This window comes from Pongo abelii, chromosome 8, assembly GCF_028885655.2.
Source record: "Pongo abelii isolate AG06213 chromosome 8, NHGRI_mPonAbe1-v2.0_pri, whole genome shotgun sequence".
Taxonomy (NCBI): Eukaryota; Metazoa; Chordata; class Mammalia; order Primates; family Hominidae; genus Pongo; species Pongo abelii.
Genome location: NC_071993.2, coordinates 12,326,591 through 12,344,617, shown reverse-complemented (window position 1 = coordinate 12,344,617; position 18,027 = coordinate 12,326,591). Strand labels below are relative to the sequence as shown.

General features: G+C 43.5%; 2 protein-coding genes across 6 annotated transcripts in view; one reads left to right on the top strand and one right to left on the bottom strand.

The window, feature by feature from the left end:
* Positions 1–9,649, bottom strand: part of CDC123 (cell division cycle 123) — a 52,512-nt gene extending 42,863 nt beyond the window's left edge. The window contains exons 1-3 of one of the 2 annotated variants that reach the window (XM_024253822.3): positions 9,551–9,649; positions 9,255–9,444; positions 6,791–6,862 (exon numbers count right to left, since the gene is read on the bottom strand). In XM_024253822.3, coding sequence (XP_024109590.1) covers positions 6,791–6,862; positions 9,255–9,328 — 146 coding nt within the window. In that variant the 5' untranslated portion in view covers positions 9,329–9,444; positions 9,551–9,649. The remainder of the gene's footprint in view (positions 1–6,790; positions 6,863–9,254; positions 9,445–9,550) is intronic. The other variant, XM_054521918.1, reaches the window with a different exon arrangement.
* A 15-nt stretch (positions 9,650–9,664) lies between these two features.
* NUDT5 (nudix hydrolase 5) overlaps positions 9,665–18,027 on the top strand; it is a 30,743-nt gene continuing 22,380 nt past the window's right edge. For 2 of the 4 annotated variants that reach the window (XM_063727068.1, XM_024252984.3), the window contains exons 1-2: positions 9,691–9,804; positions 16,031–16,154. The gene's annotated coding sequence lies outside the window, so the exon portion shown is untranslated. 4 annotated transcript variants of the gene reach the window in all.

The following is an 18,027-nucleotide window of genomic DNA, read 5'->3' as shown; positions in this document are numbered from 1 at the left end:
TGCATCAATACGCCATCTATAAAACTGGGAAAATAGCAACTACTTCACAGAATTGTGAAGAATCAAAATATGAATATGCCTAATGTATTTTATAATTGACATCTACTGGTTGAGGATCCTATATCCAAAATGCTTGGGGTCAAAAGTGTTTTGGATTTTGGAGTATTTGCATATATATGAGATATCTTAGGGATGGGACCCAAGTCTAAACATAAACTCCTGTTTGTTGCAGCACTGTTTACAATAGCTAAGATTTGGAAGCCACCTAAGTGTTCATTAACTGATGATGGATAAAGAAAATGTGGTACGTATACACAATGGAGTACTATTCAGTCATTAAAAAAGAATGGGATCTAGTCGTTTGCAACAAAATGGATGAAACTGAAGATCATTATGTTAAGCGAAGTAAGCCAGGCACAGGAAGACAAACTTATCTGTGGGATCCAAAAACTAATTGAACTCATGGATAGAGAGTAAAAAGATGGTTAGCAGAGGCTGTGAAGGGTAGTAGGGGACTGTGAGGAGGTGGGGGTTAATGGGTACCAAAAAAAGTAGAAAGAATAAATAAGACCTTTTTTTTTTTTTTTGAGATGGAGCCTCGCTCTGTCACTCAGGCTGGAGCGCAATGGCACGATCTTGGCTCACTCCAACCTCCATTTCCCAGGTTCAGGTGATTCTCTTGCCTCAGCCTCCTGAGTAGCTGAGATTACAGGCACCCGCCACCACACCCAGCTAATTTTTGTAGTTTTAGTAGAGACGGGGTTTCACCATGTTGGGCCAGGCTGGTCTTGAACTCCTGACCTCAGGTGATCTGCTCGCCTGGGCCTCCAAAAGTGCTGGGATTACAGGCATGAGCCACAGCACCCGACCACAGACCTACTATTTGACAGAGCAATAGAGTGACTATAGTCAATAATAACTTAACTGTACATTTAAAAATAAAGACTGTAATTGGATTGTTTGTAACTTAATGGATACATGCTTGAGGGGATGGACACCCCTTTCTCCATGATGTGTTTATGTCACATTGCATTCCTTAATCAAAACATCTCTTGTTCCCCATAAATATGTACACTTACTATGTACCCACAAAAACTAAAAATTAAAAATTAAAAAAAATCATTTATGTGTCAGTGTCACATACATCTTATACACATGGCCCAAAGGTAATTTTATACAATATTCAGAAAGCAAAAATGTCACTATCTCAGCACCCATCTGGACAGATTTCAGATTTTCCAATTAGGGCTGCTCAACTCATTTCACTATTCAGCCTTAAGGGAGACAAGGTCAGGAAAGAACTCGTGACCAAAAAGAGACAATGAGGATTAGTGATTGGAAGGGAGGTACCACCTGCGTCAGACCCAATGTGTGGGCTCAGTTCAAGTATCACCTTACTGTAAAGACTTTCTGGATGACCCCAGCTCACAGTGATTAATTAAACCCCAAATACATTACTTATCAGAGTACCTGATACTTTTTTTTTTTTTTTTGAGACAAGGTCTTGCTCTGTCGCCCAGGCTGGGTGCAGCGGCATGATCACAGCTCACTGCAGCCTCCAATTCCTGGGTTCAAGCCATCCTTGTGCGTCAGCCTCCTGAGCAGCTGGGACTATAGGTGTGTGCCAACACGCCCAGCTAACTTCTTATTTTTTTGTAGAGACAGGGCCTCACTATGTTGGCCAGACCGGTCTCCATCTCCTGGCCTCTAGGGATCCTCTTACCTCCGCCTCCTAAAGTGCTAGATTACAGGCATGAGCCACCGCAGCTGGTTGATGCTTTTACTCAAAAACATTTTTCGCAACGCAACTCAGACATTTATTTATTTATTTATGTTTGACTTGCTAATAAGCCTAGACTCCTACGGTAGGATGCCCTGCTCATCTTGTTATGCTAGTATCAAGCTTGGTGCCTATCTCATACTAGGCATGCAATAACTGTTCAGTGAAATTGAATCACTGTCTATACCAGAAATGCACGTTGCCAGCCTCCTTTCCTACACCCACAGCAGGCAACGAGAATCAAACCAAGCATGCTTTCTCACTGAACCCTGGATGCAGCCTCAGAATCCTCTACATATCACTCCAGGAAACCATTACCATTAGATCTGACTTGGCAAACAAGGTAAACTAGCCATCATACTTGGCCTATTCTATTCACTGAACTCAGTAGAGGTTACCATGGAGAGAAAGTAGGATAAGCATGTTCATTCACTCATTCAACCGTTATTTATTGAACCCAGACTATGTCCTAACTTATAACTGTAAACAAGACTATACCTTATAGAGTCCGGAGAGAAAGGCATGTACTGTATGTGAAGTAATGGAGGATGAGGCAGGAAGAATTAGGGTCCATGGCAGACCTCCACAGACATCTCCCACTTTCTTGCGAAGTACGAAGAGCTTCCGGATAGCTGAACACATGGAGCTTCTGGAGGGTGGCGCATGCAGGGAGGGCATGGAAGACCTGCATCCCTTCCCCCACACCTCATCCTACACATCTCTTCATCTGTATCCATTATTAATATCCTTTATTTTTGTTTGTTTGGTTTTTTGAGATAGAGTCTCGCTCTGTCACCCAGGCTGGGGTGCAATGGTGCGATCTCAGCTCACTGCAACCTCCACTTCCCGGGTTTAAGTGATTCTCCTACCTCAGCCTCCTGAGTAGCTGGGATTACAAGAGTGCGCCACCACACCCGGCTAAGTTTTGTATTTTTAGTAGAGATGCGGTTTCGCCATGTTGGCCAAGCTGGTCTCAAATTCCTGACCTCAAGTGATCCGCCTGCCTCGGGCTCCCAAAGTGCTGGGATTACAGGCATGAGCCACCACACCAGGGCTGTAACATCCTTTATGATAAACCGGTAAACCTAAGTAAATGTTTCCCTCAGTTCTGCAAGCTGCTCTAGCAAATGAATCAAACCCAAGGAGGGGACACTCATTTCTAGCTGCCTGGTCAGACGCACAGGTAGAGGAACCTGGGGCTTGCAGCTGACATCAGAGTGGGGGGCAGTCTTTGTGAGACTGAGCCCTCAACCTGTGGGATCTGATGCTCCTCCAGGTAGAGAGTGTCAACTGAATTGGATTGGAGGACTCTTAGCTGTCATCTGCTGCAGAACTTATTGCTTCTTGGTGGGAAGAAAACCCCACACATGTGGTCACAGAGGTCTTCTGTGTTGATTGTTGTGGTGTGAGAGCAGAGGAAAAACGGTTTACATTTTTTCCACTTACACAGACATAAAAGAATACATACTATGTAACTCCACTTATGTGAAATTCTAGAACTGACAAAACTGAACTAAGAAAGGGACAAGAGAAACCTTTCTGGGGAATGAAAGTGTTCCATGTTTTGAATGGAGTGATGGTGAAATAGGTGTAACCATTTATCAACATTCGCCAAGTTGTACACTTAAGACCTATACATTTTATCGTAAATGTACCTCATTTAAATTATACTGAAAATTTTCAAGTTTTTATCTGTAGAAGTAACCTAATCTAAAATCACTAACCTTTCAAAATTCTCAACAGATTGTGAGGTTTCAAAAAGGCTCAACAGACAACGCTTCTCTCAACCTGAGCAAATGACATCTTCATTCATCTAGTTGTTCTATCAGAAATCTGAGAGGAATTCTTGACACGTCCCTGTCATCAAGTTCTGAAGGTGCAAGCTCCCAATTTTCTGAAACCCACTTCCTCCTCCCACCCCACTGTCACCATCTTAGTTCAAGCGACTAGCAGGTCTCACCCAGTCCAGTGCAATATCCTCCTAACCCGTCTTCCATTTCCACAGTCACCCGCCACAGCTGCAAACTGAAATCTGATCAAGTCATTCTCTCGCTCAGAGCCCTTCAATGCCTTCCTGACATTCTCAGAATAAATTGCAGCATCTTTAACATGACTCCCACACACACCCCTAATCTTAACTGTCCTCCCCCATGTCATCAACTGTGACTCTCATGTCACTTACCCTTCTCTCACTCCCTATACTCTAGCTACATGACCTTTTCCAAGCTTCTTGTATGTCAAGATCTTCCAGGCCTAGAGCCTTCATTAATGCCGTTCCCCCCACCTGGAAGATTCTTCCCTTCGCCCTTCAACTGACTACATTCCTCCAATCTTCACATCTCAGAGGCTCCAAAAATCCTTCTTCGGAGCATTGCCTGACCCTCCTCGCGATCCTCAGCTCTCCCAACAATTTAAGGGCAATGACCACCCCATTTTCTGCACAGCACTTATTCCAATTTTCAGTATATATTCTCTTGTGTGTTTGCTATGTTCATCTAAGATTAATGATAATAAAAGTAGTTCCATGTCTTAAGAGCATACAATATAGTGGGCAATTAGACTGAACATTTTACGTATTATCACTTTGTATCTTTGCAATGACCCTATAAAGTAAGTTCTATACTGTCATTTGCCCCATATTCAGACAAGGAAACTGAGGCACAGAGGGAAGGGCTAGAAAATAGCAAAGATATTACTTAAAATTAGGCAATCTGACTAAACAAACAGCACCATGCCATGCTGGCTTTCACAAAATATGAAGCTGAACTGTCAACTCCAAAAGGGCAGGGTCCCTATGTGATTTGTGGGTTACTGTAAAACACCGTACCGTGTTGTTTAACAGTATTTTTTTTTTTTGAGACAAAGTTTAGCTCTTGTTGCCCAGGCTGGAGCACAATGGCACGATCTCGGCTCACTGCAACCTCCGCCTCCTGCGTTCAAGTAATTCTCCTGCCTCAGCTTCCCGAGTAGTTGGAATCAGAGGTGCCCACCATCATGCTCGGCTAATTTTTGTGTTTTTAGTAGAGATGAGGTTTCACCATGTTGGTCAGGCTGGTCCTGAACTCCTGACCTCAGGTGATCCACCCAACTCGGCCTCCCAAAGTGCTGGGATTACAGGCATAAGCCACCGCACCCAGCCCTGTTTAACAGTATTTAACAACAGTGCTTGCCTAAGCCAGAGGCCATGCAAACATCTGGCCAGTGACAATCATCATAGGAGCTCTTCAACATGTTTACACTACTGAGATTTACCAATTATTTTCTAATATTAAAAGCTATTTTACTTATAGTCTCATTTACATAAGCTTATTATATATAAGCTCATTTATAAAGCAAATAGGTATACGTCTTTGAGAATAATAAAACCGGCCGGGCACAGTGGCTCATGCCTGTAATCCCAACACTTTGGGAGGCTGAAGCAGGTGGATCACCTGAGGTCAGGAGTTCAAGACAGTCCGGCCAACATGGTGAAACCCCATCTCTACTAAAAATACAAAAATTAGCTGGGTATGGTGGTGCACACCTGTTGTTCCAGCTACTTGGGAGGCTGCAGCAAGGGAATCACTTGAACCTGGGAGGCACAGGTTGCAGTGAGCTGAGATTGAGCCACTGCACTCCAGCCTGGCTGACAGAGCAAGACTCCATCTTAAAAAAAAAAAAAAAAAAAGGCCGGGTGTGGTGGCTCAGGCCTGTAATCCCAACACTTTGGGAGGCCGAGGTGGCCAGATCACGAGGTCAGGAGATCAAGACCATCCTGGCTAAGACAGTAAAACCTCGTCTCTACTAAAAATAAAAAAAATTAGCCGGGCGTGGTGGTGGGCACCTGCAGTCCCAGCTACTTGGAGGCTGAGGCAGGAGAATAGCATGAACCCGGGAGGCAGAGCTTGCAGTGAGCCGAGATCGCGCCACTGAACTCCAGCCCGGGTGACAGAGCGAGACTCTGTCTCAAAAGAAAAACAAAACAAAAAAAATTATATCTGTAAATATCTTAAAGTTGAGACTTGTCTGACTTTCCTACTGTTTCCTTAGCCTCAATTATTCAAAGTTAATGAGGTGCTACATTAATAATTTTCAGGTTATTGAGGCTCTGTGAATACCAAAAACAGAAACATAATCCAGAAAACCAAACTAAAATCCCAAAAGGCAAAAATATGGGGTCCAGTTAGTGTTACTGAAAACACACAATTCTTATTGTATTTCTATAGTTCCTTCACCCAACAAATGTTTATCAAGCACTTCTGCTGTATCAGGCACTGTTCCACGAGCTGAGGTGAACAAATGGGCCAAGTCCTTGTTTTCATGAAACTGCATTCTAATGGAACAATTAACAATTGTCAGGTGGAAGTAAGTGTTATGCAGAAAAATGAAGGGAGGTCAGGGCATAGGGTTACTGTCAGGCTATTTTAGAAAGGCTAGTGAGGGCTGAACACTCATGACGTGACTTCTGAGCAGACTCGAATGAAAAAATGAGAACTTCATTAAATCCTATGATTCTTCAACGTTTTCAAGTTTGCATCCAAAAGACTGAAACACAGTAACTTCTTCCCCTTATTCTATAAATAGGGAAACTACCTGAACAGCTTCTAGAAAGTGGAGGGGGGGACACGGTAGTTCAATAGTGGGGAAGAAAATGTTGAGGAATTAAATGGTAAAGCCTGTTTGCAACAGTGAATTTGTAATCGCCAAAACTGAAGGATCTCAAAGAATTTTAACGTGTACTTCCCCCACCCTGCTACCGTCAGAAGGAAAAGTTGTCAGCATAACTGTTTTCTAAAGACAGAGATGAAAGGAACTGCTCAATTTCACAACTTGTAATTATTAGAGGGCAAAGTACTTAATGTTGAAAATATTAAGTGAACATTGAGAAGGAATATGAGACAAAGATCAGCAAATCATTTTGGCTAGGAGAGAAAAAGAGCTAAAGGGAAAGAATGATGCCTAAGCTAATTCATTCATTTTATGTGTTTCTTTATGGTAAAGTTTAAGAAATTTTTTTCTAAAATACTTTACCTTCCTGAAACCACCAGAGTTCCATCATCGAGTAAATAATCCTTCACATTCTGAGGAAGTGGAAGAATGACACTAAAAAAAAACACCAAAAAAGGCATCATTTTAAAAGACCAACTATAAGCAGAGAGAGAAATGTCCACACTTGATTAATTTTGGAATTATTTGTCTTTAATATAAAGTAGAAAATGTTCATGATGTACATTTGGTAGCAGTAGACAAGGAATTAGAATAATAAGATTAAATACTGCAGTTCACCTTATTGCCAGAATGGTCTTTGTAGTAAACAAAAACCAGCCAAATCCAAACCACCAGATGGAAATCACAGTATGAAAGCAACAAGCTCAAAAGGATTCTGAGTGAGCACAACATTTATGCGTCTTTAAGAAATCAGAGAACAGCAGATATTTGCTGCAACACAGGAAATGCAGCAAACCCAACCAGAAGATGACTAGCATTTGGTCACCTTCTAAAGATAGAGGGCAGAAGTAGAGTCAAGATCTGGAAAACATTCTGGGGTTGGCAATGAGCACCTACCGCTAAGAATTCATGATACTTTTGGATGTGTCTTGCTGGCATTCTATTCAACTGATCACCAGAGATATAAAGCTGCTTAAACTGGGCATGCTTTAGCTTAATTTGTTTCAGGTAATCATAATTAAGGATGGCAAAGCCATACTTGAAGTCTCTTAAAAACTTATGGGATAATTTGTTTTTTACCTTGAAATAATAAATTATCAAAAAGCCCTACCACAGATACCTAAGAATGCTGGTATTATTTTGAACTTGAGGCATATACATCTTTAAAAAGTGGAAAAGATTACAGCCTGCTTTCAGGAAGTTAACAGAACATCAATTACTTATAACATGTCTCATTTATTTATGGAACAAGTTTTTTTTGGCATATTACAAATGGTTTTTTGCACAAAAAAGAGTATTCATGGGCTACTTTGGTTTTAAAAATAAGTATTTTTATTTATTTTTAAATAAATAAAAGATCGCTGCCACTGCACTCCAGCTTGGGCAACAGAGCAAAAACTTCGGTTTTAAAAATAAATATTTGATTTATCAAAGGTACGATTTCACATTCAAAAATCTAGTTTTGGCGGGGCGCGGTGGCTCACACCTGTAATCCCAGCACTTTGGGAAGCCGAGGCGGGCGGATCACGAGGTCAGGAGATCGAGACCATCCTGGCTAACACGGTGAAACCCCGTCTCTACTAAAAATACAAAAAATTAGCCGGAGGTGGTGGCGGGCGCCTGTAGTCTCAGCTACTCGGGAAGCTGAGGCAGGAGAATGGCGTGAACTCGGGAAGCGAAGCTTGCAGTGAGCCAAGATCGCTGCCACTGCACTCCAGCTTGAGCGACAGAGCAAAACTCTGTCTCAAAAAAAAAAAACCTTGTTCTTCCTCAGGCTTTTAATTTCTTCTAACAAATCTTATTATGTTTGAAAATCTACTAAATTTTAACCAATTTCAAGTGAAACTTTGCAACTTAAAAGTCTCTTTAAAATTTTAAATTCTATTTATAAACCACTCGGTTTTCTTTTTTAATATGTCTATTTGCTGATTACAAATAAGCCTTCCTAAGTATTTTACTCTTACAAAGCTAACAAGCGAAATTGTTAAGTACAATGAATCTAAGGTTCTACCAGACATTCCAATACTATTTAAGAACTTGAAACTTTTCTTATACATTTTAACTGACCATTCTAAGCCAGTTATACATTTTCAAGTACATATCCGATCTTTATTGAATGAAACCATTATATAATGAATCAGCAATTACTGAGTTGGCTCAGAAAATCAGTTAAGTGCAAACCCCAGATTTTCTATCAACACCTTTAAAAAAACTGAGAGATTAAATTGTATGTATTAATACTTGCCGCCTACCTGATGTTTTGAAGTATATATACATTGTGGAATAGTTAAATTTAGCTAACAAATGCATTGCCTAACATAGTTATTTTTGTGGTGAGAACACTAACATCCACTCTCCGTTTTTCAAGAATACGTATATTGTCATTAACTATAGCCTCCATGCTGTACAACAGATCTGTGAACTTGTTCTCGTATCTAACTGTAATTACGTATCCTTTCACCTTCCCAATCTCCAACCTCTGGGGTGATGGCGAAAACCAATTAATTCTCCGAGTGCACTTAGGCAGTGATCACCTTGCGCCTACGGCCATTCTAAAAGTAGTGGTGGTGAACTCCCAAGCCTAAACCAGGTTAATCCACTATTCCTCCCGCCTCCGACCCTCACTGAAACCACAACTGACCCTCCTAGCCAACACACTCGCTGGCTCGCAACAGGACGCAGACAATCGCTGATCTACTTCCCTCTCGACACACTCCCTCCCATGCAGTCGCTAGAAGGCCTGCATTTTTTTGGATGGCAGTAAGATTCGCTCAGAAGTCGCAGTTCCCTTTGGCCGGTCGGCCGGGCGAACCCCCTCCCATCTCACCTCTTGATGGTAACGCCTCGGAAGAACGGGTACCACGCGGAGAACTGGCAGTGCAGCACATGCTCCTTCTTCATCCTCCAGCTGCCGCCGCCGCTGCCTTTCCCTCTCCTGCCTGCACCCTCCCGGAACCCTGGGCTCCGGCCCCGGAAGTGCCCGCCGAGCTATTTTGGTTCAAGGACTCTTCCGGTCCCTAAAACAAGAAGGAAGACCGAGAAAAGGAAGCGGAGGAGAATCCCGGGGCATATGCTTGACACACACGCATACAAAAAGAGCTTTAGTCTCGAAAGAGGAATTACCGAAGTGTCTAGAGAGGAATTTTAAAAAGTTTACAACTCCGTCTTCGCCCTAGACGCACGTTGACCCGGAAAGTAATCACCTGAAGCTAGGTCAAAGGCGGGGGTTCTACGGATGCCGGGAGGAGGGCGCGCGCCCATCCTTTTAGCACCGCGAGAGGCGCTGGTGTTTCGAGCCGTGGCACCGGCATCGGCTGACACTGGTGCTTTCAGCTAGTTATTTCGTCCTCTTCCGTTCTTCACCCCTACACCTTGGAGTAAGTAACCGGGGCAAGCCAGTCACAGCACAAAATCTCTTTGGGGAGGAGAAGAAGAAGGGGAGAGGGAGCTCATCTGCATGGTGCGTGCAGCCGCGCGGTGTCTCCCAGGCTGCGGCTGGGCACGCGTCCAGGCGCCCAAGAGGGAAACTGGGGATTGGAGGGAAATTGGGGATTGGAGCGGAAGAGCCTGGGCTACCCCGAGTAAAGGAAGCGGGGAACACCACAGCTAAGTGTTAGTTCCAGTGTAAAGATTGCAGCATCTGCAGAGGAGTAGAATGCTTGGTAGAGGGAATACCGCCTGTACGATCCTGGAGGGTTCGACTTTGGGAGGTAAAAGGCGAGATGTAAATTTGAGAAAGCAGAGGAAAGAGGAGTCTCCTTGGAGCGCTGAATTCGTTTAGTCTGGCCTCGCAAAAGTTGTCAACCTGGAAAAAACGCAGATTTTTATCGGTATTCCTGCAATGATCGAATCATAAGACTGGAAGAATTCGAATCGAACTTGTACTATCGTTTTTTCCTTTGCTTCACTCCTGTCACCCAGCAAAGTTCAGTTTTGTTTGTTTCGTTAAAATAATGAGAAATAACCAGCTGCTTTTATTTATTTATTTGAGACGGAGTCTCACTCTGTGCCCAGATTGGAGTGCAGTGGCGCAATCTTGGCTCACTGCAACCTCCGCCTCCTGGGTTTAAGTGATTCTCCTGCCTTAGCTTCTCGAGTAGCTGAGAGCGCGCGCGCCACCACGCCGACTAATTTTTGTATTTTTTAGTAGAGACGGCGTTTCACCATATTTGCCAGGCTGGTCTCGAACTCTTGACGTTAGGTGATCTGCCCGCCTCAGCCTCCCAAAGTGCTGGGCTTACAGGCGTGAGCCACCGCCCCCGGCCTACCAACCAGCCGCTTTTAACCCCTAGTCGTGTCGCTTACCATACGAGCTTTAGGCTTGCGCGAGGCATCTATGTCTAAAGGTATCTCCTTAAATGTACATTCTTCCTGGTCCACCTAAGTAGTTTTAAATTAGAAACAGCCCCACCGACTGCGGGCCTCTTCAGAAGGGTATTCCTTAGAATAATAAACAGAATTATCTGCGTATTTTGAGTTAGAAACTCTTCCCCCCAGGAATATATACATTGTTTTAGGTTTTGTTTTGTTTTTCTCAAAAATGTTACTGGCTAAGTGGCTAGTTGGAAGTAGTGCTTTAAAGAATACATTTTCAAAGCAGAGGTAAATAGATTATAATGTTGCAGAGTATGTTGGTGGGGGTTGGACCGTCATGATTCATTTATGCCTTGATCCGGAACTATGCAGTCCTTTCTGTTTTGAGGGAAAGAAACAATATTGTATATATGTCTGGAGGGTGGTGCCAGAAAGACTTAATGGCAGACAGGAGCGGTCGCTCAAATAATTGTTTTGATTTGACTTAGAAAGTAAAAAATTGCAGCGGAAGGAGATGGGGATTTATTTAGGTCAGATGTTTTCTAATGAAGATAGGAATGAATGTAGGGAAGAAAACAGATCCTGGGAACATAGCCCTTCTGCGAGGAGCAGTACTTTAACAGCCCAAGAAACATTTGAGCATAGGCCGGGCGCGGTGCCTCATGCCTGTGATCCCAGCACTCCGGAAGGCCGAGGCGGGCGCATCACCTGAGGTCAGGAGTTTGACTAGCCTGGCCAACATGGCGAAACCCCGTCCCTACTAAAATTACAAAAATTAGCCGGGCGTGTTGGCGCATGCCTGTAGTCCCAGCTACTCGGGAGGCTGAGGCAGGAGAATCGCTTGAATCCAGGAGGCGTAGGTTGCGATCGCGCCACTGCACTCCAGCCTGGCAACAGAGCGAGACTCTTTTTTTTTCCGTCTCGGGGAAAAAAAAATAAAAAGAGGGTAAAGGTTAAGGCAGTTGCAAAGCTTTAATATAGAATTGCAGTTGTGTGTAGAAAAGCAGCTAAGTTTGTAAGCTTAAATATATAGATACTACAGGGAAGGAATTTTTATAGATAACCTTTTATTCAGGCAGTATACTTTAGAAGTGTGTTCAATGACTTTTTGGTATTACAGTTGGTTTTAAGTAACTTGTTACACATTTAACCAGCATCAAATAAATTGACATTATAGATAGGAGATGCTCAAATACTTTGAATGGATACAGCTAAATGAGGGTTCACTGTATTTAACCACCGTGGTTGTCTTCACTAAGCCATGAAGTCATTGTATTCATCAAGTTTCTCCAATAAAACCTTTCAACAATGGAAATAGTTGCTTTTTCTCCTACATGCTGAAAAGTCAGTAGTCATGTGATTATGGGGGAGGAGATTTATTGTGCAATTCCTAATGAAGTAATGAAAAAACACATTTCCCCTAGATTAATATTTTCACTTGTCTGCTGGTTTTCTTCATCTGGATGTCTGCCATCACCTCAAACAAGTGTGTACAGATTTGAGCCCTGCATCACCCCTTTTTTCTTTCGATGTCCCAGTTTCCCTTAAAACCGTCTTCGTGGAAATTAAATGTCACTTTGCCACGGCTACTACTCTACTCCAGACGTGTTATCTCCTGCCTGGACTATTGTAAGCCGTTCTTTACAGTCTCATTACTATACGTCTGTAACCAATTCACCTTCCCAAGGGTCATTACAGTCAGTTCACTCTTGCTCAACCAGAATTAAATGTGAGGATTATAAACACCTGCTAAATGATTCCTGGAGATCACCAAGTAGCATAATTTCAGTAAACGTTCATTCCTCCCTGGCCACTCAACTGCCACACCTGAAGAGAATGAAAAAAAACCAAAAAACCCATAAGTGAATTCAATGGTGGGTACCCAAATTTTTTACCATAAATGGCACAAAAGAAGGATACATCAGAATATTATCCTTTTTTTTCTTTTGAGACAGAGTCTCGCTCTGTTGCCCAGGCTGGAATGCAGTGGCGCAGTCTTGGCTCACTGCAACTGCTGCCTCCTGGGTTCAGGCTTTTCTCGTGCCTCAGTCTCCCGAGTAGCTGGGACTACTGGCGTTTGCCACCTCACCCAGCTAATTTTTTGTATTTTTAGCAGAGACGGGGGGTTTCACTATGTTGGTTAGGCTCGAATTCCTGACCTCAAGTGATCCACCCGCATTGGCCTCCGAAAGTGCTGGGATTACAGGCATGAGCCACCGAGCCCAGCCAGAATATTATCTTTTAAAAATAGAATTTAAAAATGTTTAACTATGACCAAAATTATTAAATATAACTACAAATTATTTGATTCTTTGTTCCTTCTAAATCAAGTGACTTTTCTTTGTAATTATTCTGCCAGAATGTAGATTGCCACTTTAGACATGCCCAATTTGATGCCTGACTTTAACAAGACAATCATAAAGTAAGTTATTACTGCAAAAAAAATTGATCCTCTCTCCCACTTAATTTCTTTTTTTTTTTTGGAGACAGAGTCTCACTCTGTCACCATACTGGAGTGCAGTGGCATGATCTCGGCTCACTGCAACCTCCACCTCCCTGGTTCAAGTGATTCTGCTGCCTCAGCTTCCCACTTAATTTCTTTCAAAGTGTCTTGTTGATTTCCGTATTCAATTATTAAACTGTTCCAAGTGCCTGACCCTCTTTTGTCAGTCAGAGGCTCTGCTTATGATGTGGGCTCCTGCATCTTGTATTTGGTTGAGTATTGTTGTTATTAACAATATTCATCTTTTATCAGGGAGAGACCTAGCCAACATACAATTTCTTGTTAGGATTTTTTGCTTCACTTTGCAGCCTCAGCAGATGGCGGGGATTTGGGTGTGGTGATTGAGTAATGAGCCTCAGTGCCAACTGCAGAACCAGGCTTTTGAGTTCATAGTTTAACTTCTGGAATCGAAACTCCCACTTAACTCTTTATGCAGCTGTTGTTACTAATACTGGCATACGAAGTTGGTGAAAAATTAATCACTTCCTCCCTTTCAGTAGAGGGCTGTACTTGCTGCCTAACCCCAAAATTAGTTTATTTTGGTGTTTGTTTTTTCGTTTTTTACATAGAATCTCACTATGTTTCCTAGGGTCATCTCAATTCCTGAGCTCAAGCGATCCTCCCACCTCAGCCTCCACGAGTAGCTGGGACTATAGGCACATGCAATGCATGGCACTGGCCCCCAAAACTACCTCATATCACAATAGTAATTTGTGCCATGCCAGTTAGCTTTGTGTGCTTTGTTGGCCTGCAGTTTTGGGGGCAGAGATCCAGCCAAATCTGTGTATGGCCTTAGAAATGTGTTCGCGAATCATTATATGTGGAGTTGTTTTGGGAGTTTTGTGGTGGTGGTGGTTTTTCCTTTGTGGTTTTTTTTTGTTTGTTTCTTTTTTGTTTTAGAGACGGAGTCTCGCTCTGTCGCCCAGGCTGGAGTGCAGTGGCGCAATCTTGGCTCACTGCAAGCTCCACCTCCTGGGTTCATGCCATTCTCCTGCCTCAGCCTCCTGCGTAGCCTGGACTACAGGCACCCGCCACCACACCTGGCTAATTTTTTTGTATTTTTAGTAGAGATGGGGTTTCACCATGTTAGCCAGGATGGTCTCGATCTCCTGACCTCGTGATCCACCCGCCTCAGCCTCCCAAAGTGCTGGGATTATAGACGTGAGCCACTGCGCCTGGCCTTTCCTTTGTTTTTTAAAGGAGGAAGTGGAGGAGGAGCTTGAGAACCACAGAGCTTGCCATACACTCAGAATTTCTCACCCTTGCCCCGGTGTCTCTGCCTTTGTTCATGTGGTGTCTTCTAGTTGGAATGCTTTCCCTGCACTCTTGGTCTCTAAGCCATGTCTTCACATCAAACTATCTTTTAAAAATCTTGGCTGGGCGTGGTGGCTCACCCCTGTAATCCCAGTGCTTTGGGAGGCCTAGGCGGGTGGATCACTTGAGGTCAGGAGTTCGAAACCAGCCTGGCCAATATGGTGAAACTCCATCTCTACTAAAAATGCAAAAATCAGCCAAGTGTGGTGGTACAGACCTGTAATCCCGGCTGTTCAGGAGGCTGAGGCAGGAGAATTGCTTCAACTTGGGAGGTGGAGGTTGCAGTGAGCCGAGATCACACCATTGCACTCCAGCCTGGGTGTTGCAGCGAGACTCAGTCTCAAAAAAAAAAGGCTTTAACATTTTCCTCACTGCCTCCCAAGGGGATGTGTGTGTCCCTCCTTTAAAACATCCTGGTATGGTGATGTCTCTGAGGCAGGTCTTTGCCCCAGATGTGCTTGTTAACTGTAACGTGCCCAAGGGCAAGCATAGTGGTCAGTGTGCACTGAGTATATACATAGACGTTTCCACTGCTGGTGCTCTCGAAGCTAGTTAGAGACTTCTGCCTGCCACTGTGCAAGACGTCTAAAAATCTTACAGCATTTCTCCTCACTAGTGTTTCTTTTATGCTCTGGAGAATTGCACATCCAACACATCCTAGACCTTCACTGTTCAAACTGAACTGAGTTAAAACGATTTATGAGAATTAAAACAGCTTGTGACTTTAAAGACTAAGGACAATCGTAAATGAAATTGTAGAACACTCGCCGGCGCGGTGGCTCACACCTGTAATCCCAGCACTTTGGGAGGCCGAGGCGGGCGGATCACGAGGTCAGGAGATCGAGACCATCCTGACTAACACGGTGAAACCCCGTCTCTCCTAAAAATACAAAAAATTAGCCAGGTGTGGTGGCAGGTACCTGTAATCCCAGCTACTTGGGAGGCTGAGGCAGGAGAATGGTGTGAACCCGGGAGGTGGAGCTTGCAGTGAGCGGAGATCGCGCCACTGTACTCCAGCCTGGGCGACAAAGCAAGACTCCGTCTCAAAAAAAAAAATTGTAGAACACTCAACATCGTGTACATCTATCTTTTTCATACCATACACATATTGGCAATATGCAAATTACCTTAAATTCTAACTAATGAAGTGGATAAAATTTATATCAAAGTTTGCTTTTAAATCTTGAAATAACGTTGAGTCAGTTAAGGCAAGCTCCGTTGCAGTGGTGGAGACACTGGCGTACAAAGCATGGAATTTAAAGCTCATTTCTCGTTCTTTCTGCAGCATGTTGCTGGTAGTGACTGGCCCCTGAATGGCACTATTTGGCTTCTGCTTTTGAAATGGTGCTGAAAACAACATTCCTTTTCTGTTTCTAAAAATTTCTGAGGTACTTTTACAGTCCTTCTGAAATGTTTGGGAATCTCATAGTAAAGAATATACTTTTGAAATAGCTCATTTTTGTCATTAACAGAATCTGTGGATTGCTGCACAATACTGTTTCCCTTTGAGGCTGATTGCATTCCAAAGAAATACTCTCTTTTAGCGGCCAGGCATGGTGGTGCACGCCTGTCATCCCAGCACTTTGGGAGGCTGAGGTAGGTGGATCACCTGAGGTCAGGAGTTCGAGGCCAGCCTGCCCAACATGGCGAAACCCCATCTCTACTAAAAATGTAAAAATTAGCCGGGCACAGTGGTAGGAGCCTGTAATCCCAGGTACTCAGGAGGCTGAGGCAGGAGAATCGCTTGAATCAGGGAGACAGAGGTTGCAGTGAGCTGAGATCACGCCTTTGCACTCCAGCCTGGGTGACAAGAGCGAAACTCTATCTCAAAAAAAAAAAAAAAAAAGTTTACCTAATAAATTATCATCTGTGGTACTTTCAAAGGAATAAGTGCCTGTTTTCTTAGTAGGGCTGCAGGTTTCAATATGCTAATGTCTGTCTCTAAATATTTAAACTTCTGCGTGGTTTACTTCCTTATTGCTTTCAGGTCTCCACTCAGAAGTCACCAAATTAAACAGGCCTTGCCTGATGACTCCGTGTAGATTACTCTTCCCATCTTCCCCACACTTGTCATCCTTTTTAATCTTTCTCCATGAAACGCTGAGTCACTTGACATAAATTTTGTGTTCTTCCTTACTGTTTCTCCTTTGTCCTCACTGGGAAGTGAGGTCCCGGGGGGTGAGGGTTTTTGTCCCACTCACCACCACTTTTATTTATTTTTTATTTTTATTTTTTAGATGGAGTCTCACTCTGTTGCCAGGCTGGAGTGCAGTGACACGATCTCAGCTCACTGCAACCTCCACCTCCTGGGTTCAAGCCATTCTTCTCCCTCAGCCTTCCCAGTAGCTGGGGCTATAGGCACGCCCCACCACGCCCAGCTAATTTTTGTATTTTTAGTAGAGACAGGGTTTCACCATGTTGGCCAGGATGGTCTCCATCTCTTGACCTTGTGATCCACCTGCCCTGGCCTCCCAAAGTGCTGGGATTACAGGCGTGAGGCGTGAGCTACTGCGCCCGGCCTCACCCCTACTTTCCTAAAACATCATCTCACCTTTCACAGGTTGGCCACAAGGGGCTCAGCCAGGTTACCTATGATAGTCAATCAGATATTTGATTTGTAAAGGCACTTTATGAATATTCATACAGTTGGTTTTGTTATTGATTGTATTTTAGGATAGGGAAGCTTGCTGTCTCGGGGACAAATTGAAGATCAGTTGGGTAGTATGATCACTTTGAGTCCCAGAAGAAACAAAGAGCAGACTCACTTTTTCCTTTAAGACAGTTAGGAAGAGAATTGATGCTGGGTGGGCTGTATTATCTTTGAAGCCGAAGTTAGGTGGGGTAGGTTAGAGAACCGTGGAACATAAGAGTGCAGTGGTGTGATCTCGGCTCACTGAAACCCCCAACTCCTGGGTCCGTGTGACCCTCATGCCTCAACTTCCTGAGTAGCTGGGACTGCAGGTGCCCACCACCACACCCGGCTAATTTTTTTATTTTTTATTTTTGTGGAGACAGGGTTTTGCCATGTTACCCAGGCTGGTCTCAGACTCTTGGCCTCCCAAAGGGCTAGGATTCCAGGTGTGAGCCACTGTGCCTGGTCCAAGTAACAGTTCTTAAAAGAAACAACAGAGAAAAACACAGGGGAGGAAATTATCAGTGAAGTCGTTCAAGAAAAGTGTAAAGAAGCATAGTAAGAAGTTTCCAGATTGAAAGGACCCACTTGATTTCCCAATACAATAACATCAACATGAAAGTGACTAACTACAAGCTTCCAGAGGAGGAAGACAGGTCACGTGGCAAAAAGATCAAGAATAAGAATAGCTTTGGACTTCTCAGCAGTAGCATCAGAAGCAAGACAACTAAGCAATGCCTTACAGTTTCATAGACAATTGGCTTTGGGTCTATAATTCTATATACAGCTGAATTATCAACCATGTGGGTAAGAAAAAAAGACTTTGACCTTCAGACA